At 40.6% G+C, this 22784-nt stretch overlaps 1 protein-coding gene across 1 annotated transcript in view; it reads left to right on the top strand.

The window, feature by feature from the left end:
- TOX3 (TOX high mobility group box family member 3) overlaps nt 1-3815 on the top strand; it is a 107377-nt gene extending 103562 nt beyond the window's left edge. Inside the window, exon 7 of the mRNA XM_067721247.1 lies at nt 1923-3815. Within this exon, the coding sequence (XP_067577348.1) occupies nt 1923-2651 (729 nt within the window). The 3' untranslated portion in view covers nt 2652-3815. The remainder of the gene's footprint in view (nt 1-1922) is intronic.
- The last annotated feature ends 18969 nt before the right edge of the window (nt 3816-22784 follow it).

Here is a 22784-nt window from a genome sequence, read left to right as displayed (position 1 = left end):
CCCTACTCTCACTTTTAATCTTCACAACAACCAACAAAATTAATAGAAACTTAATTTTCAACCATGAGGGAGTAGACCCGGCAGACGAGCAGGAGCTCTTCACAGCCATCCACCCTTTTCCATTCTGCACTAGGGGAGCATCTCATAGGCATAATGGTGTGATTGCCCAGGTGTTTAAATATAGACTCTTCTTGTAGTTTTTCCTTAAGACTGGCTTGGCAATTTTTTAATATTAGAGTATATAAAATAATGTTCATGTTTATATGTAGAAGACTGTGTGTATTCTACTTTGTGGGTGATTTAATGGTTGTTTTTAAAGATAATTATGAGTATTTGCAGGTTTCTTCTTACCCAAAGGCTTCAGAACACGAGCCTCCAGTAATATGCAGCGCCCCCTGAGCTTTTGTACAAAACCAGAGAACTGTCCACCGATGGACGGAGCTTTACGCTGATCAGGTGTTCAAACAGAAGCCATCGGCCATGGCTTTTCCTACCTTGAGTGATTCTCCATGTAAGGTCACTCCTCAGGTTTCTTCTAATAGTAGATTTTATAAATGTGAGTAGTAAAAATCTAGAAATAAATATTCAGAATCATTAAAGAGAGTGGATGGCAGCTTGATGCCGCCAAGGTCCCCCCCATACACAACCCCCTACAAAAAAACCAAATTTTATGAAGAATAAGAGGAAAAAATAGTCTTTAAGAGGAATTACTCCAATCCCAGTTGCATTTAAAATAATTTATTTTTGTGGAGGTAATTATGTGTTTTTAGTACAAAATATATGAGGCAGTTTCTCTCCATGTTGAGCCCCAGGTCATTTGTTTATCTTATAACAGGTTACGCAGTCACATGAGTGCTGAACTTTCTCCCTTTGTGTATGACTCCTTTGCTAAATTTTGGAAATCTTTGAAAATATTTGGTAAACTAAAAATATTTCTAAAGTTGTAAAGTACTTCAATTTAGTGTCTCTAAAGAATTCAGTTATGTTTTTCTTATACTCAAGTGAGCACTGTTATAAATAATCGTGGCTTTGATTATTATATACGGGGCTTTGAAGTTTTCTGGTAACAGTTGTTTTCTGGTAGTAGTAATTGTTAATTAATGAAAATAGCTAACATTTACGAAGTGCTTTTTGTAGGCCGGGCACTGTTCTAAATGCTTAATAAATATGAGTTAGTTTAATTCTCACAACCTCTATACAAGGTGAATACCATATAACACTATTTTATAGATGAGGAAACTGAGGAACAGATGAGTGAATTAACTTGCCCCAAGCCACAAAGTTGTTGAGTAGTAGAGCTAGATTTGAACTCAGGCAGTCTATAATCTGTTGTCTTTCAAAATGGTTCTTGCTGGTGACATTAGTTCAGACTTAAATGCTAAAGAATTGTTACTCTTAAATATATGTATCAGTCATCTTTTACTACAATAGTGCTGTGTAACAACCAGCCCCAAGCCCAATGACTTAAAAAGATAAGCATTTATCCCAGAAAGTGCCAGTTAACTAGCTGGGTCTTTAAATCTCAACCAAGACTCGGCAGGATCAGCTAGTCCTGCTCGTCTGTGTGCAGTCAACCTCAGGGGGTTGGTGCTGGACTCATACACCTATGTGGCAGTTGGCTGGCAGTGAGCTGGCTCTTGAGTGGGTAACTGGGCCACATGGCTGTCATCACGAGGTGGTAGGTTCTGACAGACACAGACAGACAGAATATGAAGCCTCACTTCCATCACATTCTGTTGACCAGAGCAAAGGTGCCAGGCCAGCCCAGATTCAAAGGGTGGGGGATGTCACTCTACCTCTGGAAGGAGCTTTAAAGTCACATGACAAAGTGCTTGAGTTCAGGGAAGCATGAATAATGGTGGCCATTTTTGACATCAATTTACAATACTAAAAATACCCCAACCTTCTCCCCCAAAATGCAGGCTGCTGCCGAATCAGCAGAAGCCCAGACCATTCGTTCTGTTCAGCAGACCCTGGCGTCCACCAATTTGACCTCCTCCCTCCTTCTCAGCCCTCCGCTGTCTCAGCACGGAACAGTGTCGGCCTCCCCTCAGACTCTCCAACAATCGCTCCCTAGGTCAATCGCTCCCAAACCCTTAACCATGAGACTCCCCATGAACCAGATCGTCACTTCAGTCACCATCGCAGCCAACATGCCATCGAACATTGGGGCTCCACTGATCAGCTCCATGGTGGGCTCGGCGTCCTCCACCCAAGTGAGCCCTTCAGTGCAGACCCAGCAGCATCAGATGCAGCTGCAGCAGCAGCAGCAGCAGCAACAACAACAGATGCAACAGATGCAGCAGCAGCAGCTCCAGCAGCACCAGATGCATCAGCAGATCCAGCAGCAGATGCAGCAGCAGCATTTTCAGCACCACATGCAGCAGCACCTGCAGCAGCAACAGCACCTCCAGCAGCAAATCAACCAACAGCAGCTGCAGCAGCAGCTGCAGCAGCATCTCCAGCTGCAGCAGCTGCAGCACATGCAGCATCAGTCCCAGCCTTCTCCTCGGCAGCACTCCCCTGTCACCTCCCAGATTACATCCCCCATCCCCGCCATCGGGAGCCCCCAGCCAGCTTCTCAGCAGCACCAGTCACAGATACAGTCTCAGACACAGACTCAAGTATTATCGCAGGTCAGTATTTTCTGAAGACGCACGTGGCAGGCGGATTTGCGCCTCTGGAGGAGAGTGGCGTCCGAGAGTAAACCATGTGTGGCTGCAACTCGTGAGTCGGTGTTGGTTATGCAGAAATGTGTAAAAGATCACGCGGTCCTCTCAAGTGTCTATTAGATAGGCAATAAGAACTACAGTGTAGCTGAAAATCATCTTCTAGCTGACTCTAAACCACTTTGTTTTTAAACAAGAAAAGCTGTGCTCTTTTATGTGATGCCTTTTTTTATTTATTCAGGCTCTACCTACAATATGTGAATCAAACCGTTTAATGAATCCTGGGACATACTGATGATTATAATAAACTGGCCTCTCTGAGTCATAGCAAATGGCCTTATTTCTCCCGAAGTGAAGAAACCACACTTCAAGGCGATTGGAACTTCCGAAGCCCTAAAAATAAAAAGCACAGTCGTAACTACCTGAAATACGAAAATCCAGTTTCATACAAACATTTGTATGACGTCAATCGTTGATGGCATTTTTTTGTCATGAAAAACATAATGTAAATCACAGACTTTTGCCAAAGCTCTTATTTTTTTTTCTTAAATCTCTCCAGAAGAAAAAAAAAAATGCAAGTGATTAGTTTCAATTATTGACTCCTTTTCACTTTTTACCCATGACTTCTCCAAATCAAACCACAGTATATGTTGTAACAATATCTATGACCACTGTTAGCCCATTATATTCATTCCAATTAGAAGAAAAGAATGTGAATATTATATTCTGTGTTTTGAGTGACAAGTTTCGAAAATGAAAAACACTGTATTTTTAAAAGGGAAATGCACTTAAATGGAGACAGTTATTACAAAAGTTAAGATTTAAAAAAAAAAAGAACAAGAGTTTTTATTATGATGTAATACCGGTAGAATATTTAAAAGGCGCACCACATCTGAATAATCAATGTAAATATTTTCTTTCAAAGTTGTAAGTTTTCATATCATGTGTTGTAAAGTTTTCATAAACAAGGCTTTAACGTAAACACTGGTGACATAAACCATTCATTGCTACGTTGCTTATTGTGTTTTTATGCTGTTTTATACTTTTTTATGAGTTATGATAGCAGCAATTAAGTTGTTTGTATTTTGCTTAACTAAAACAAAAATGCTTTTATCTTGCTATAGAATAAACACATTTCAGTAAAAACTGCAGACTGTATTTTCATGCAACAACCAGGCAACTACTGTTCACTTTTCAAAATAAAATATGTCAAATTTCACTTTGGGTTCCTTGAATATGTAGAAGATGGGGGGAATAGGTCCCATACCAACCTGTGTTTGAGCCCAAGCACCTTCTTCCATTTCCAACTGGAAATAAGAGATTCATAGCCAGGAATGTGGATTGCATGGCCCCAAACCAGAGCCTGTAAAAAAACAAATAAACCGTTAGAAACGGAACCATTAGTGGAATTCCCTGGCGGCCCAGTGGTTAGGACTCCTCGCTTTCACTGCCGAGGGCGCAGGTTCGATCCCTCGTCAGGGAACTAAGATCCCGCAAGCTGCACAGTGCGGCCAAGAAAGGGGAAAAAAGGAAAAGAAATAGAACCATTAGAAGTTTTTTATGATTATCATTTTGTTAAGATGCAAGGGCAAGGTAAGTATAGAGGAAGAAGCACTTGTCTTCTATTTGGGGCTTGGACTAGCTGGCACTGTGTTTTTATTGCTGTTAAAATAGATGGTGAATGCTAATTCTTAAGCCAAAATAATTATTTCAGTGCCCATTTCTTCCCCCCTTTTCCTGCTCTGTAGTGACTCCTCTTTGAGAACAGTGTGACCACTATCCCCAGTTGTCCTGCATGATTAATTACAGCATCTGTCCTGTCAGAAGCTATAATGAAGAGGTCTTGATAAAAATTGCAAATTACCACTGGCAACAGTCTTCAACTGCTTATGATAAAATGAAAATTAAAAACAGCAAGTGTTAACCCTGACCAGAATCCTAATCTGGAAAAAATTAGGGTGTGAGTAGTGGTATCCATGGCTACTGTGTGCAAGACATTCAAAAAATAATGGAATATGGATTCCTCAAAGTTGTTGTATTTCAAAGAATATTTACTGTATGTTGTGGGCTATGAATAATGAATTCAGCTTTCAATATTTCATAATCTTCTCATCCCCTGCATTATGTACAAATATTGAACAGCAAGAGATTCTAATTATAAATTTATAGATTTCTGGCTGTAGGAAAATTTATGTCTAAATTGAAGCTTTTCGTAAGATGTATTAGTTGACAGGTATCAGTGTTCAAACAGTCTAAGAATGATGCCTAATCGCATCTACAAGGGAGCAATTGTATTCCACAAAGAAATGAGCTGCTTGCATCAAACCCATCAGAAGCAGAGCTGATGGTAAAAGATTTTCTGTGAATTGAAACTAACATTACATAACAATAAGAACCATTTTATATTCTGTTGTGAAACCTTTAGACAAATGTCTTCAAAATTAATTGCTAAACTACATGTGACAGTAATTGTGTATTAGTTCTGTAATTGTCATTTTGAAAACCCATGAAGTATTGCTCGGAAAAAAAATGTCACTAGTGATAAGACTGAATTGCAAATGAAGTCTGTTTTCAACTGTTTGCAGTTAGAAGCAGGTGTTGTATCATCTATTAAATGATTTTTATAAATCTTGGGTTTTATCACATCTGATTAAATACTGCTAAGCCATTGATGGTCAATTTCAAGAAAAAAAAACCAGCTTAATTACTACAGTTTAAAGCATTAATCACCAGGCAAAACTATGTCTTGAAAATGTCAAAAAGCTTGAATTGTGAAAAGAATTCCCCAACCTTGTTACCATATTATTCTCAGGATCCGATAAGCGCATTATGAGTCAACTTGTATTTCACTTTGTACACAGGATTGGTTCCTATTTCTGAGACATAAGTAAGTACGTGGTGTACTTTTACAGGTCAGAAATGAATCAGGGTAATGAAAAATAGGCATGAGCAATGTGGTATCTGATTAGCGGGACACCTAAACGGCCTAACTGCTTTCCCTCTTAAGTGGTCCACAGACATTAACGAGGCTCCCCCCCTCACCCGGTCCTCCACCACACACCTTTTCTCTCCCCTGCCATGTGCACACTATTTTATTACTCTGGCTAAACAGACTCTCTTTTTTGCATTAACCTGTCCTGCCTTATGATGAAAGAAGATAAGGAGTTTTCGTTTTTAGCTGACACGGGGTCATTAGCTCCCAACTCAAAGAACAGAAGCTTAAATGCCTTCGTGCAGCATAATTTCTGCAATATATTACCACCCGACGGAGGGTTGAAAGCGTTCTAGACAGATGGATTAATATCTCAAGTTTAAGTAGCAGTCCTCTGCTGTGTCCATTCAGACATCTGAATGGTTTCTTTCCCATTTCTCACTTCACGGAGCATTTTTCAGCACTGGACTTCCATCTAACCTTTCCTTCGCCCCCGTCCCCACCCCCTTTGTCTGGCTTTTGTTTTGCAACAGCTGTTATTATCGTTCTTGGTCAGCTGTGATTGCTAAAGGCAAAATAGGACCAGATGGTGTTTTGCTATGCATGAATGCGCGGTACAGGACTCGGGATTGAATAGGCCAAGCTTGAGTGGTGTCCCCGCACCACCTGCCTGCCTGAGCTGTGGCACACACATCGCAGGAGCATGATCCGCCTAGATCTACTCGCATCGGATGGGAAAGTGGGGAGCTGGGTCCGCACCACCTGCCTGCCTGAGCTGTGGCACACACGTCACAGGAGCATGACCGCCTCAGACCTACTCGCATCGGATGGGAAAGTGGGGGAGCTGGGCTGGAGTTTCCCCGTATTCATTGATCTTCCGTGCACTCACAGAAGAGCAAAGTGTACAGTCAGTTTGAGTTAACTGGAGATGACACAGCATGGGCATGTAAGCTATCACTCTAGAATTCTGGTTTGCTTGAAGGATTTCGTTGCTCCCCCAAACACACACACACACGCACAGTAATAGCAAAACAATGGGCTAAGTAGGCACAAAATTTCCTTAAAAGTCTGTCTCAAATAGTAGAATTAAGGGTCTGAGGTGAGGGTTTGGAAGAGGGAGGCTTCTTCAAAATGATATTTTGTGTCAGTTAATAATGCAAGGTAAAGAAAGGCTAAGACTCTGATATGTGGAGAGAGCCCTAACACTTGTAGGTTATCGGTCAAATATTTCACATTTACAAGAAATGTGCCTCACCTGGAAAGTCACACAGATACACAACCAGATTAGAATTCTCTTAGAAAATGTTCTTAATATTAATGAGTTTTTCTCCTCATCCTCTCAGACACAGTTCGCTTTGCTGACTCTCTGACGTAACCCTGAGAATAAGCACTTTCCCTGAATTTTGAAAGTTGGTAAATGGGTTTAACCCATGTTGACTGTGATCCTACAGGTGTGTTGGTTGTATGTGCTGGTGTGTGGAAAGGAAAAGCTTAACCATCCAGCAACCATGGAGTCAGATATGCAGACAGACAGCTCTATTTGCCTAAGGCCCTAATTACTTAAATTTACTTCTGCTACATGCAAAACACTATGATAGGTCCCAAAGGAGATGCAAAAATAAACAGGGCCTTCTGTTGACTTTGTATATGTTTGAAATTTTTCATAATACACGTTAAAAAAATAAAATAAAAGCCATCCTTAACTTTAGGAGCTTTTATTTTGTCCGTGTTGTGAGGGAAAGCACCCAGTAGTCGATCCGTGTGCCAGCGTAGAACGCATGTGGGTTGTAGTGTGTGCGTGTGGTGGTGGGTGTTTTTTGTTTTTTGTTTTTTGTTTTTGGTAATCTGAGAAAAATCACAATTTATTTAGAAAGGGAAGAGATTGCAATTGGTTAGGGGTATTAGGAAAAGCTGCGTGGGATTCCTGGCATTTAAGATGTGCCTTAAAAGGTTAGGTAGAATTTCACCAGGCCGAGATGGAAGTCCTACCCTGGTAGAAGAAGGAGGCATCTCCAGACAAGGGGGAACAGGAGAAGAGCCACCTGGGTTGAAAGCACAGGCGCCATTGAAACACCAGTAGAGAATATAGCAAATAGGGACTTCCCTGGCCGTCCAGTGGTTAGGACTCTGCGCTTCCACTGCAGGGGCTCGTTGGGAAATTAAGGTCCCGCAAGCCACACGGTGAGGCCAAAAAAACAAAAGAGAGAGAGGAATATAGCAACTTGGACACACAGTGGTTTGGGGGTAGGTGAGCGGGAGAAAGTGCTAGAAAGGAGGTTTGGGATTAGATTTGTAGAAGTTCTTGTACGCCCAGCCGGAGACTTGTGCTTAATTCAAAAAGCACTGAAAGTGTCTGAGTAAGAAACAGCAGGATCAGAGTTGATTGAATACATGAAGGATTTTATCTTAACTCACTTTTGAGAAGGATGTATCCAGTTGGCACTAAAAGCCAAATGAAAAATGGAACAAGGTTCCCACTTGAAAACGTATCTCAATATTTTAATTATTCACATAAATAAATAAAGTGATGGCGTCACGCGCTCTCTCACACCCCTCCCAACTTCCTGGTGGCGGAACACACCATCGACAAATCCGAATCAAGGCATCTTTGGTGACAACTGCAGAATAAGCCTCATCCTTATATTAGCATCCAGAGGGAGATCCTTTTCTGTGTTTCTGCTGTGAAAAGAAAGCTATTTTCACCACTTTTAAAAAGTACCTCTCGGTGCTTGAACTCAAATGCGATGAATGATAAAAAGAAGGCCTTGCTTTTTCGCTTGAGTGAAACCTCAGGCAGCACTGGGAGGGATGTTGGTTATGGTCTCAATTTAATTTCAAAGAAGAACGTTCACAGATAGAAAATGTGAATGTGGATGTACACTTCTTAGCAGAGGAATAATACTCTTTTGTAAAACATCTCATTATATCCCCGGCATTTATATAGTACTGTGTACATTTCAAAGCAGTTTTCTGTGTATTCTCTCATTTAGTTCCCTCTCTAGATAGGACAGGAGTGAACCCCATGTCACAAAAGGAAACTGAGGCACAGAGAGGGTTGTGACTTGTTCCAGTATCTCTTTGCTTATAAGAGACACAGTCAGAACTGGAATGGAAATCTTCTCCTTCTAGACCTGTTATTTCATTTACCTTCTAATATTTGTATAGGTATGGCATATATATTTGACATGTATTTATAACTGTTGTATATTTGTATGTAGGATGTGTAAATAAATATGTGTGTGTGAATAGACGGGTGATAGATAAATATAAATAGATAATAAATAGATAGATAGATGGCAGAAATCCATCACAGTACCAAAGAGAATAATTAATCCATGTTTTCCTCATGGCTAGTCAGGCAGTAAACCAAAGTGAATGCCCCCTAGCCCGTGTTCTCAATGGGGCATAATGCCACATGGCACTTTTTTCAGTGTGAATACCTTCCAGTCTGATTGTTTTCCCTACCAAGATCTCTCTGTAATTATTTTGTATTCGGGCAAACAGCTTTGACTTGTGGGCTCCGAACGTTGGGGCTGGAGGTGCCACAAAAGTGCCAAAGCATAATATTTCTTTATGTGTTTATAAAGGGAGAAAAAGCAGGTTTCAGGGAACATTGAGATGGGTAAACACCAGGTAGGTGTGCATTGTTACACATTATTTAAGGAATCTGGTGAATCAATATTGAACACGGGAAATCAATGACAGGATAGGGAACGCGTCTTCCTAGGGATTATGGGTAGTGACCCTGCGCCCTACTACATAAGTTACTTCTTCATTTCCAAGGCCCCTTGCTAAGTAGGGTGTGTTTTACTACAGGCCGCCACTTGTCAAAGGAAATATAGGAGTAAGGACCTCCAATCCTATGTCCCCTGTCCACAAGATTTTATTACTGTCTTAACTTTAGATGAACAGAGTTCTGAAGATACCTTGAAAACAATCACTTGCTAAGGTTAAATAAAATTGAATGACGTTCTAACATATTCATCCATAATACCAGGCACCAGCATTCTGGTGAACGAGTATTTTGAGGCTTTTCATTCACGAGTGTTTGAGTGACTTATACAGAGTCAACAAGATCATGGTTATTTTGAGATCCAGGTCTTATGTTTATTTTCAGATTTTTGGCCTACTTTTTCTTTCTGGTCAGTCTGCCTTGCCTCCAAGGATCTATTGTTACCAAGTAAGAGTCTTTTGATAACATTCCTTGTTTGTTTGGTTGTTTTTTAACATCTTTATTGGAGTATAATTGCTTTACAATGGTGTGTTAGTTTCTGCTTTATAACAAAGTGAATCATTTATACATATACATATGTTCCCATATCTCTTCCCTCTTGCGTCTCCCTCCCTCCCACCCTCCCTATCCCACCCCTCTAGGTGGTCACAAACCACCTAGCTGATCTCCCTGTGTTAAGCAGCGACATTCCTTGTTAAATGTCATCCCTCTGACATGCAGAGGGATCCTTAATTTCCAGCTTGTCACAATGAGCGAAAATGATGCCATGCTGTAAACCTGTCTTCATTGGTAATTTGCAAATCTGATACAAGATCTTTGCCCAAATCATTCAGTCCTGCTGTTCCACCCTCACCCTTTCTGCCCACTCTTAATCCTCTCCTCTGTAATTCATATTGAGTGTGTGGAATCCCGGGGGACAAATAACAGCGTCTGAGGAAATTACCTACATACAGTCTGACCTCTTGTGTGCTTTTTTGGATGCCAAATTAAGATATCCATCTTTGGCCGTTTGGACAGTTACCTGGAAGGACTTGCACCATTTTCATAAATTGTGTCCGAAGGTTGGCATACCTAGCATGGAACTTTTTAATGATATTCAGAATATTTTGGCCAAAGAATGTGAGTACAACTACAGTTCTTTCCAAAGCAGAAACTAATTCCATGGGGGAAATGCACTATCCTTTTGCATATAGAGAATAAAATCATCATTGTTTATGCTAATTGGAGAAAACTTCTTACCAAAAAATTATTACGTTTTCTTGCAGCACAAATTCTAAAATCTTAGCAAGAGGATCAGGACTTTCTATCAGCGAAAATTTGCAAGACGTTAATATGTTAAAAAGGTGGCAATAATATTTGCTTCTAGATCTTCAAGCGCCCAGAAATGTGTATCTGGGGTTCATTTAACTGCTGGACACAAATTACCAGTCAAAGCAGAATGACTTTTCAGAGTGGGAACAAATGATCATTTTGGGATTGGGCTTAATTACTGTGAAAAAATTTCTGTTTATTTGTTGGTCATGTCTGAAGTTTGTTTATTGACAAATAACAACTTATTTTTCCGTTGGGGACAAAATATGTACATTGTTCATATTTTGGACAAAATATGAAGGTCAGATTCTTGAGGTGGCTAGGTAATTGTCTATAGAGGTTCAAATTCTTTTTTTCTTTAATTTTTTTATTGAAGTGTACTTGATTTACAAGAGGTTTAAAACTTTTTAATTTTTATTTTATACTGGAGTATAGTTGATTTACAATTTTGTGTTAGTTTCAGGCGTACAGCAAAGTGATTCAGTTATACATATACATATATCCATTATTTTTCAGGTTCTTTACCCATATAGGTTATCACAGAATATTGACTAGCACTCCCTGTGCTATACAGTAGGTCCTTGTTGATTATCTATTTTATATATAGTAGTGTGTATATGTTAATCCCAAACTCCTAATTTATCCCTCCCTCTACCCCACATTTCCCCTTTGGTAGCCATAAGTTTGTTTCTGAAGTCTGTGAGTCTGTTTCTGTTTTGCAAATAGGTTTATTTGTATCATTTTTTTTTTAGATTCCACATATAAGTGATGTCGTATGATATTTGTCTTTCTCTGTCTGACTTAGTTCACTTAGTATGATAATCTCTAGGTGGATCCATGTTGCTGCAAATGACATTATTTCATTCTTTTTTACAGCTGAGTAATATTCCACTGTATATATATACAACTTCTTTATCCATTCCTCTGTCAATGGACATTTAGGTTGCTTCCATGTCTTGGCTATTGTAAACATTGCTGCAATGAACATTGGGGTGCACATTATCTTTTCTCTCTTTTTAATTTAGTATTTTATTTTATTTATTTTTAAAAATTGGAACATAGTTGATTTACAATGTTGTGTTAGTTTCAGGTATACAGCAAAGTGAATCAGTTATACTTATATCCACTTTCTTTTTTAGTTTCTTTTCCCATAGAGGTCATTACAGAGTATTGAGTAGAGTTCCCTGTGCTATACAGTAGTTCCTTATTAGCTGTCTGTTTTATATATAGCAGTATGTATATGTCAGTCCCAATCTCCCAATTTATCCCTCCCCCTCCTTCCACCTCTGGCAACCATAGTTTTGTTTCCTACATCTGTGACTCTATTTCTGTTTTGTAAATAAGTTCATTTGTACCATTTTTTAGATTCCACATATAAGTGATATGATATTTGTCTCTGTCTGACTTACTTCACTCAGTATGACACTCTCTAGGTCCATCTGTGCTGCTGCAAATGGCATTATTTCATTCTTTTTTATGGCTGAGTAATATTCCATTGTATATATATACCACATCTTGTTTATCCATTCATCCGTCGATGGACATTTAGGTTGTTTCCATGTCTTGGCTATTGTAAACAGTGCTGCAATGAACACTGGGGTACATGTATCTTTTTGAATTATAATTTTCTCCAGATATATGCCCACGAGTGGGATTGCTGGATCTTATGGTTTAAATTCTTGAACCAAAAACTGTTCAGAGCCTAGAGTCATGTTTTTTCAAGTTGCTCTTCCCTTTCATTGTTAAAAACTTTTCACATAGTGGGGAGCATCTTCAGGGGAAAGCTTCATTTGAAGATTTCTGGAGGAACAGTCTGGCACCCAAAGACCTCGATACCACTTGACCAAGAGAAGTTCAGAAGCACTGCCCTTGACCAACTTCAAGTGCTTAAATCACCACCTCATATATAGAAAATGAACAGAACTCTGCAGAGCAAAGTAAGCACATTCAATGATAAGCAAAACCTCTGCGGAAGCGGGTCAGTGGTCTGGGCATGTGGACCACGATTCCCACAAGGATCCTGAGCGCATAGGTAACTAAGCTCTGAGTGAAAAAAACAGAACGGAGCCCGAGAAGAAGGAGATCATTGGATTCATGGGGTTTGTGGGCGCCCGGGCGATAGCCATGTAACTACTTGGCTCCAGAACTAATAAGCTACGTTTTGTAAGCCTGTGTTCTTAGAACAACTAAGAGTTTTATGTTTGATACAGATGGTGTTTATATAGAGTATACGAGCTCAGCATGAGAAGTAGTCATAAAACAGACTGGGGTTTGGTATAATTATTCACAATTACTATTGTATAATTGGATGCCATAACTATTATATAAAAAATATTTTAAGAAGTAGACTCTGCTCCTACTTTCACAATAGTTCTTAACAATAAGAGACATATGCTATAAACATTGTAACATATTTTATGATGTTTACAAACTTATACAAGGTTTGGCAAAATTGCAAATATAAAAGACCAGGTTCTCTTTTTTGCATCCTTGGGAGACTCACTTACCCTAACTCACCTCCAGCAGTAAGTTCACTTTCTAGTCACCCACGGGGCTTCAGGAGCTTACTGCATTAGGCCACCCAGATGAATGGGTGAACGCAAATAGCTAGTTTAGCAGGTAAAAGAAGAGAAAAAAAAAAAAAAGGGTCTATTCTGTGGAAAGTACTAATTTCTTCAGCTTTCTCCAAAGCAGCAAAAGAAAGTTCTGTTGGACCAAGTTGTGGCCATTGCACATCAGCCCAATGCTTATTTTAATGTTTCTGGATGGAATTAGTGAATCTACAGACATTCCATCATTATATACATAAATACCCATGTCTTCTAAAACGAAAAAAAAATGATGAGCCTAGGTCCCTATCACCCCTAAGCAAAGCAACCAAAAAGAAAATTCATTAGGGTTTTAAGAGAAACTTCATTTCCTCTTAACTGCATTTACAAAGCAGGCCTGCATTTACGAAGAACTCGGCAGCTCTTCTTGCACGGAACAGTAGAACATGGAAAGTAAATTACAGAACAAAAGACTTTGGTGAGAGACTTGTTTTCCAACACACATGTATTGGGCATGAAAATGAACACAGCTCTCCTGTTGCCCCTCTCTCTGACTCATGGGTGGGCAGCCACTGCTGAATTTTTGCCTGAGACTCTCAAAGGTAACTGCTACGCTTTGATGACTGGAGTCTTTATTACAGTAGGATCACAGGTTTCCAAGGTGCACCGTGTTATCATTGAGAAGTGAGAAGCATCTTTCCTGTCTGGACACCTCTCTAGTTTCCATGATTCCTAAGGCAGAGGAGTGGGTGCCAGGCGGGAGACCATTATTCGTGCACATCCACCACCTGTTGCCCTAATGATGGTGCCCTTGAATATTTATCCACCAGGTACCAACAAGCATGACGTCTGTGCCTTAGCAGCCAGGGAGAGTAAGGGTTACCTCTCTTGTTATATCGACAGCCAATACTTAATGTTCTAAGTCTGGATTGCAACAACCTGTTTTCAGTATGGTTTCCAAAGGGACTGCTTCCAACCGTCCTCCTTGGCCCTAGAAGAGGAAGGTAGTGAAGTATGGCTTTAGTACTGTATTATGCCTGTGTGCAGCCCCAGCCTTTCAGAAATTCTCAACCATCTTGCTGTTTCCTACACCTAGCAGATGGCCAGGAATGCTCCTGATTCCATGAGAGCAGCAGCCGGTACAATGAGCCCTGAGATCAGGTTCTCCTGCAAAAGAGAATATGAATGCTTAGTGAGCAAGGATGCTGGGGTTTTGCCTACTTGGACCTGGTCTCGCACATTCCATTATTTCTATGTAGAACGTATAACAACACGTGCATATGTACTGCTAAGCTTGATCAATATATCGCAACTGTTTTTTGTGGTTTTTTTTTTTTTGGCTGCACAGCATGCGGGATCTGGGTTCCCCGACCAGGGATCCAACTCGTGATTCCTGCAGTGGAAGCGTGGAGTCTTAACCACTGGACAGCCAGGGAAGTCCCAACTGTTTCTTTATGATTGTCTTGTGTGGTGTCCCTTTTTACCAACCTGGCTAAATTCTCTGGTACAAGCAGCCCAAGGGACTGTTAATAAAAGAGAACAGCTGTCCTTTCTGATGTTAACCTCAGAGCTTAGGATTTTATTTCCAACACCCTACCTTCCAGTAATAGCTCTCTGTGAATGCGTTAACTATTAATCAGTCTTACCTTTTCATGTTTACAAATTGTATGGGTTTTCTCTAATCTTTATGAAATAGAGTATTTATTTTACTTCTTACCTTTTATCCCACCATCTCATTGGTTCACAGGTAGGCATAATATTACCCAATTGAGTCATTCAGTCGTGCATTTGTTCAGCAAATACTTACATGGTGACTTCTCTCATGGAATTATATTGTGTTGGGGATATGGTTTTATTAATTCAATAAGAATTTGGGTATCAAATGCAGTGGATGAAGAGAAGCAGAGAAGGGGGATAGGGAGGGCATAAAGGGATGAGCAGAGGATGAACTGCAGTCATGAATAGAGTAGTCAAAGAAAGCCTCAGAGAGAGTGATGATGGGCAAGGGGAAAAAATGGATGTCCATCTGGGGGAAAAGCATCCAGGCAGGGAGAATGGCAAGTGCAAGGGCTCTAGACAGTTGGTGTGTTTCGGATGCTGCAAGGCGGCCAGTTTGGCTGCAGGGGAGTGAGTGTGGAAGAAAGCAGATGAACTCCAAGTGGGAAGCAGGGAGTCAGGCCATGTAGGGTGGTGGTTCTCAGTCCTTACAGTGGATCACAATGGCTGTTAATTTCTTTCCGGATCACACAATATCAGGTGTGATCATGATATTGTGCTTATGTTGGAAAAAAATGAGTCCTTGGCTTTTCATGCTACTTACTGAAATATTTATAGATAGAATGAGATGATGTCTGGGATTTGCTCCATAATAATGCAAGATGGGGGAAATGGATGGGGATAGGGAAAGAACACATTTGGCCATGGGTTGAGAGATGTGGGAGCTGAGTTGTGGATGTCAGTATACTTTCTTTCTAATTTTGTGTATGTTCAAAATTCACTGTAATAATAACAAAAAAATAAACCACCTGGGGAACCTTTAAAAACAAATAACAGCTCCAGTGATTGGTGTAAGTGGTTTGGGGTACAGCTTAGATGTTGTTTTTGTTTGTTTATTTTAAGCCTCCCTAGGTTTTCTTAATTTCCTATTCCCCTGAGAATAACTGGTCTAGGATCTTCTAGGCCATTATTAGGACTTGGGTTTTTCCTCTGAGTGAAAAAGGGAGTGAGAATTTTGAGCAGTAGAATGACACAATCTGACTTATGTTTGAAACAGATCATTCTGGGTTGAGAATAAACTATAGGGCAGCAAGGGCAGAAGCAAGGAGATCTAGGCAATTATAGATGAAAGTAATTATAAAACAGTTTGGTGAGGGCTGTAATAGAATGTTGCACACATAGAAAGGTAAGCTGAACACACATATTCTCACTCTACCCAACCACTCCTGGACAATGGGGGACATTCTAAAATATGCTAGGATGATTTACTGTGAAAGGGTAATGGTAATCCAGGCATTGACTAGAATACAGTATGCGAGTGTAAGATGACCCAGGGAAATTCCCACAGCAGGAGAAAGTCACTTGTCCTTTAAGACTTCTGACCTCCTTTACCTGAGGCAATTATGTCCCAGTTACTTTTCCAATCTTTGCCCTATTTCTGATCTTTAATGAGAAGGGCACAGTTCAAGGTTAGAAAGAAGAAATGCTTTTGGAGTCCAATATGGAGAAACTTAGCATCTCATAAACCATCTTTCACTCACTTGTGAATGTACAGAATGGTCTGGAGTTCAGCCAAGCCGATCAGTCTTTCAGTGACAGTCTAGCATATTTTCCCATAGGACGGAATCTCACAAGTAGAAGTGGAGCATTTCCCATTGTCCTGGCTTGTATCTTCCAAATATTACTCTCAGCAAACCTTCAATAAACCTTGTTCAATCCACATCCATCCACTGAGTGTGCCTTCTGTAAGGCCATGAAGTGTACTTAGTGGGAATAAGTTGCCTAAGATGCGAACCCTCTCTTTAGGGAGCTTACATTTTGACCTCCCTCTCCTTGAACCGACCTCTGCTCTTTCGTAATACCAAATAAGCACCTAAGATTCTTTTAATTTGTTGTGTGGGTCACCAGTGATTTTATGTTGCAGGGAATACACGGGTCATGTCTTACACATGACCATTTGTATTCCCTCACCACCAAGGAAAGTGCGAGGTCCACAAAAAATGCTTAAAGATGTTGGTTGACTGATTTCTAGATAATTTCATGAGAAATCAATAGAAAGACATTTAAGAATAGTCCATTCCCTAACAGTTATTGCAGAGGGATGACAAGATGACTTTGGCTGATCTGAACTAACCTCTGGAGCATTGGAAGAGTTCTCCAAATCCAGCTTACCAAAGAGCACCTGAGAAGGGGAAGCTGAATTCGTTAGATTTCTCAGTGGCACCAAAGAGGATTACAGAGTTGAGCAAAACACTTAATGCTGTGTCAAACTTAGGCCCTTTCCGCCAGGTCCATAAGGGGGAAGAAACCCAGCTTATCTCACTTCCAAGAAAACCTCCTTTTGCCTTCCATGTTGATCCTTCTCTTTGTAGGACCTCAACCCCTTGGTATATCATTTGATATACTGACCCTCTTCATTGCTTTAAGTAGACGTGACCCCATACTTTGTGCACGCATGATCATTGCCTTTTCCTTCAGGGACGAAGCAAATTTTGGTGGAAGGACGATGCCTTCTACTTCTTTAGAAACCCAGAACAGGTGCTCAATAGATAGTTTTTTGGTTCTTTTTCCTTCAATAGATAGTTTTTAAAGAAACAGGATTGACAAAGTGCATTATTCTCTTCATTCCTGTTTTAATTAGGACTCTCAGTTGCAAGAGATAAAAACCCAAAATCAAATTGGCCAAGGGAAAATAAGGGAATTTATTTGCTTGAGTAAATGAAAAGTCCAGGGACAGGACTGGCTTCAGGCTCAGCTGGTGCCAAGAGCACAAACAAGTCATGGACTAGTCAGGGCTCATTTTCTCTGTGCCTTTGCTCTGCTGTCTACTGTGCCATCTGCATCCTCAGGTTCCACTCACTGACTCTTGGAAGTACCGGCTCACGATATCCTTACTGCTGGCATTCTCAACGGAACAAAGGATGTACTCTCTCACCATCCCAGGAAAATCTCACTGCATTAATTTGGTTCTGATTGGGTCTCGTGCCCGAGCATAAACCAATCACTGTGGACTACCGCAATGTCCTGCTCTGAATGGTTAAGCTCAAGTCACCTGTTCATCCCTGGAGAGGACAGATTCAACTCCCCTAGAAGTATCAATACATGGACTGAGAACAGGGAGAGGTAGTTCCCCTATGAAAATCAGAGTACTGTTGCCAGAAGGAGAGAGTGCACACTGGATGGCATGAACAGTGCGCGTAAAATACTTTCTGCAAAGGAAATTCTTCTCAGAGAGTTGGCTGATACAATGCATCTAGCAGGAGTCCAGGGAAAGGGTACACTTGCTTTTGCTGTGTGCCAAAATTAGTTTTCTGGCTTTGGGAATGTGCCCTCAGCCTACCTTTTAAGTGAGGACTTTGCCTAGAGTCTATTCCAGTAGTCTGTCCCTCAAAGTGAGGCCATGTAACCTGCTGATTGTTCAGATTCCCTGTCCTTGGTTTTACATATAAAATAAGGAGAGAAATTCTTCCCTGCAACATCCACTGAAACATCCAGGCCTCACTTGCCTCCTCCCGTTAGGTTCCCTGTTTGGCTGTCGAATAAATGATTGAACATGGGACAGCACTTAATCTTCCAAACAATGGCTCTCCAAACACCCAACATCGTCAGATGCTTTTCTGGCATTTGAAATTATGCCTGCAGCAAAGCCATCTATTGAATGTTCACTGTGACTAAGACCTTGTGGACAAAGAAGACTGTAAAGCTGCTATTACTGGCAAAATCAGTCTTTGTGGGGCCTCCTGGGGGAAGAGCAGAAGACATGGAAGGTAACATCCCTAAAGCCAGCTAAGAGTGGGGTGTGGGTCTGTCCCAAGCTTGTCCACTGACTTGATGCTTTCCATACAGCGCAATAGGGAAGCATTCCTATTTGGGAACACTTCAGGGTGTGGGCCTGGGGACTGGGGAGAGGGGTTGGACCTACATAACATAAATGATGTCCCCGATGTTGCATTTTTCACTGAAAGGCTCTATGTTTTGATTTCTTTCCACTTGCTCTATCCAAACTCCAATTCCAGACTGGATTTGCAAATGGGACATTTCCTCCAACTTTCCAGCACAGTTATGTTTCATGATTTTAAAAAATTGTTGATATGGTATTTCAGAACTCTGGATGCATTGTAAAGACCTGATAATGAATTTCTACACACTTTGGCTTATTTTATTGGTGGTGGAATGACTTAGTGGTGGTTTCCCTGCTGTTCGTGATTTCTCCTTCTTTGGAACTGCTTCTTGATGCATAGGACAGAGTCCTCTGACACAGCCCTTCTGGTTATAGCTGATGGATCAGGGACACCTGTCCCCAGGTGAGCCAATCAGATTATCCCTTCCTGGAACTGCCAATTGGAACAGAGCCAGAAGGCCAGTGGCGTGGAATTCATATTACCACTTTTCAGTGTTTCTTAGTCTTTTCTGTGAAGTATGCAGATTTCAGGCTACTCCCTGAAAAATTCTGATATAGTAGGTCCAGATTGGACCAAGAATCATAGTTTTAACAGAGAATCTTAGGTGATCCCTATCATCACGTTGATTTAGAAAACACTTGTTAAGAGAAGGTCTTGGAACTTCCTCTGTGGGATCTCCATAGTAGGCTTGGTTCTTGCTTCCCAAATTCTTGTGAACGTTCAACACTCATTCCATAAATAAGCCTAATGCATTCTCCTTTGTCTTTTAATTGATCAAAGTTAGTTTTTACTACTTACAGTGAAAGGCTTCTAATATGGAAATATACAGTGTCTTGAGGGACCAGCCAAAAGGTATTACATGCTGAAGTTAGAGGAGGAAAGACGTTACCGATGAATATGAAGTAGATGGGCTAATGGAATAAACCCACTAGCTGGTTAAAGAAGATTCCGTTCTATAGTACGCCCTCCATTCATTTGCCCTAGAAAGGAGAAAAACATAATAAATGAGGGACTTTGACCCTTTAAGCAAATGAACAAACTGTAACTATTGTTTTGCAGACCTATGTGAACTATTATTATGAGTCTGCTGCCTTATTTTGCTTCCTATTATTTTATTTTCAGAAAGTTGCCAATGCCCCAGGCTCTCTTGGTCAATATCCCCTTTGTGTGAGAATGAACGTTCATCTTTGGATGTAACACTGATGTATGAGATAAACGTGTGGCTGAAAAAAAGCACCATGATCCCCTGTGTGACAGCTGGGTCAAGAAAGGCCAGCAGGCCAAATGCCTTGACGTGAGCACATAGTCAGTGGTTTGTTCTGTTTTCACTCAAAGTTTCTTAATTCCCAGGCACTGGGAGGTAGCTTATGCCTACTTAAGTGAGGTGAGTCTACTAAGTGCACATGGATGTTCTTGCCAAAGGGCAAACTCTAGTGGTCATGTTACGTGGCTAGTATTTTTTACTTAACCAGAAATCTCTAGCTAAACTTCAGTCTTAAACACTAGAAGATTTGCAACTCAGTGATCTTCAAATTAATAGCAATGCAACAAGCAGAGGTTTCCCAAATGGACATTATTTTTGTAAGAAGGAATCGCTTTATACCAGGAATGTAACGTATGCATATTTTAGGATCCCAGAGTACAGAATATCTGCAAAAAGATATGTTTCTTGAATTGAGTTCGACAGCACTAGTATACTTTCTCTTTCCTCTGTTCCTGAAAGCCAAACTTTAAAGTAGCTTTCATCGCCCCCTCTCCAATATTTGGTATGTGGATGGGATTCTAAGTCACTCTAGATTTCTCTAAAAATACTAGCTTGGACTTGCCTGACAGTGTGACTCTTGGCAAACCAAGATAATTTGATATAAAATAGCACTGTCCAGTGTAATGTATCAACCCTTTTTTCTTATTCCTCAACGCTGAACTGCCTTTTTGTCCCCTCTCACAATGACAGCCTGCTCTCAATTCCAGCCAGGAGAGCACAGCCTGGCTATGTGGCAGGTAATTAGTTGGCTCTATATCAGCAAGAGTTGGTCATTTTATTAAGCGTGTTCACATCTTGTTAGCAGATCCTCACCAGGGCCTATCAGCATTGTGGCAGCTTCAGTTTGTTAATCTAATATTAAGGCTCCTGGGTAATGAGGAACTGGGGCAATATTTGCTGTCCTTATTTTTATATTGCCCCTGAATATCTAATATCAGCTTTATGAACCCACTGTCAGGAAGCAGTATCACCTTGTCCTACTTTTAGTCCCTATCATCCTCCCCATAAAAGTGTCATCAGTCAAAGTTGCTCAAAAAAACACCAGAGTGGAATTAACCCCATGACTTCTGAAAAGCTTCAAATCTCGATGTCTCTTCTGCTGTCGTGAAACTCTCTTTAATCTACGTTTATGGATTCCCCCACCTCCCACCCCCAGTTTTGTTGGTAGTTTGAGAAAGTTGATGTGTGCCTTAGAGTGAATTATGACTTTTCTATTTTTCACGTGTTAAATCATGATTTCACGTACGGACAAGACTCGCCTTAATTCTGGGGTCATCAGTCTCAATATCAAATTTAGCATCATTTCATCTATTCTTTCCTATATTTGTAGTGAAGTACAATCTGTAAGGTTTTTTGCTTGCTTAGTAGCTATTCCTCTTCTTTTGGTAACTGAATCCTGGTTCTCCCTTTTCTGTGTGGTATGGGTGTTAGTGACTCCATTCTTGCCCCAAAGATGGACATGTGAAGCAGGCCTGGCCAAACAGAGCATCACATGCTACTGGTCACAGGGTTAGATTTCGAGATGGGCATGTGACTCAGTCACAGTCTAGAGCTCTAGGGTTGGAAAAATCTCTTTGTTAACTCAGGTTGCTCAGGAACATACACAAGTTTATTGCAGCTAACTCTAGGAGAGACACTCCAGGGGTGAAAATGGTGTCCAGCCAAGGAAAGTAAAGCCAAGAGATGGGAGAGTCAACCTGAGTCTGGTGACACGATGTAGGTCTCTGGATCCAGGTGCCTGCATCATAGATTGGACTTCTCAAGTCTTCATGCCAATAAATTCCCTTTTCTCCTGAAGCCACTGAGTTGGGTTTTGTCATTTGTAGCCTAAGAGTTCTGACGAATGCTTATACGTCTTTTCATCCTGTTTCATATGTCAGCTTTTCCTTCCTTTTCCCAATCCCAATTCCTTCCTTTTCCCAGAGATGCATTGTATGCATCTCTGTCAAAATCTGCTCATCCTCTATTACTGAATTCACATATCCCTGCTTCCAAGAAGCATGTTTTCCTGATATTTCCTCTAGTCAAGATGAATTGCTCACTCCTCTATTTTTCCACCAGAAATTCTCTATGGCATTTTTCACATTCACCTTTCACATTTCCATCTCCATTTATTGTTAAGCTTTCTGTATCCTGAACATTTTAGATATTCAATAATGTATTAAATTGAAATTAATACCTTTGGAGGCTGTGAGCACTTTTACCTTCTTAGGAAACATTAATTAGATTAGGGATGAGTCCCCAAAGCAGCATTTCTGAAACTGAATTGTGGAATACTGTGCACTTTAAGGTACTTAAGTAACAAGTATTCAGTTATTAAAAAGGTCTCATGGTCAAATAAACCTGGGAAAGTTATTAATAGTTAAACAAAATTGAGCTGGTACTTTCTGGAGCCTTTATTACACCAGTGAACAATATGACACTGCAGGCAGGTTGGGGGATGTGGCTATGAATGGGGTGGGTATTAGTCGGGGTGCAGTCAGGAGACAGAAGCCATAGAGTAATTTGAACTGGGAAGGTTTAATGTAAATAATTATTAACTAGTTCCAGGGGATAAAGAGAACTCTATCCACTGTCAATAAACATTCTTATATATTAATTAAGGGCAACAATATGGTATATGTGTGTTATTAGTTCCTTAATACTTCTGTGAAAATAAGAAAAGACAGATGATGGGACTCAGTGTGGGGTACAGTGGGCAGTGTTTG

Source organism: Pseudorca crassidens, chromosome 20, assembly GCF_039906515.1.
Source record: "Pseudorca crassidens isolate mPseCra1 chromosome 20, mPseCra1.hap1, whole genome shotgun sequence".
NCBI lineage: Eukaryota > Metazoa > Chordata > Mammalia > Artiodactyla > Delphinidae > Pseudorca > Pseudorca crassidens.
The sequence above is the reverse complement of the archived record's forward strand: the minus strand, read 5'-3'. Positions and strand labels throughout refer to the sequence as shown.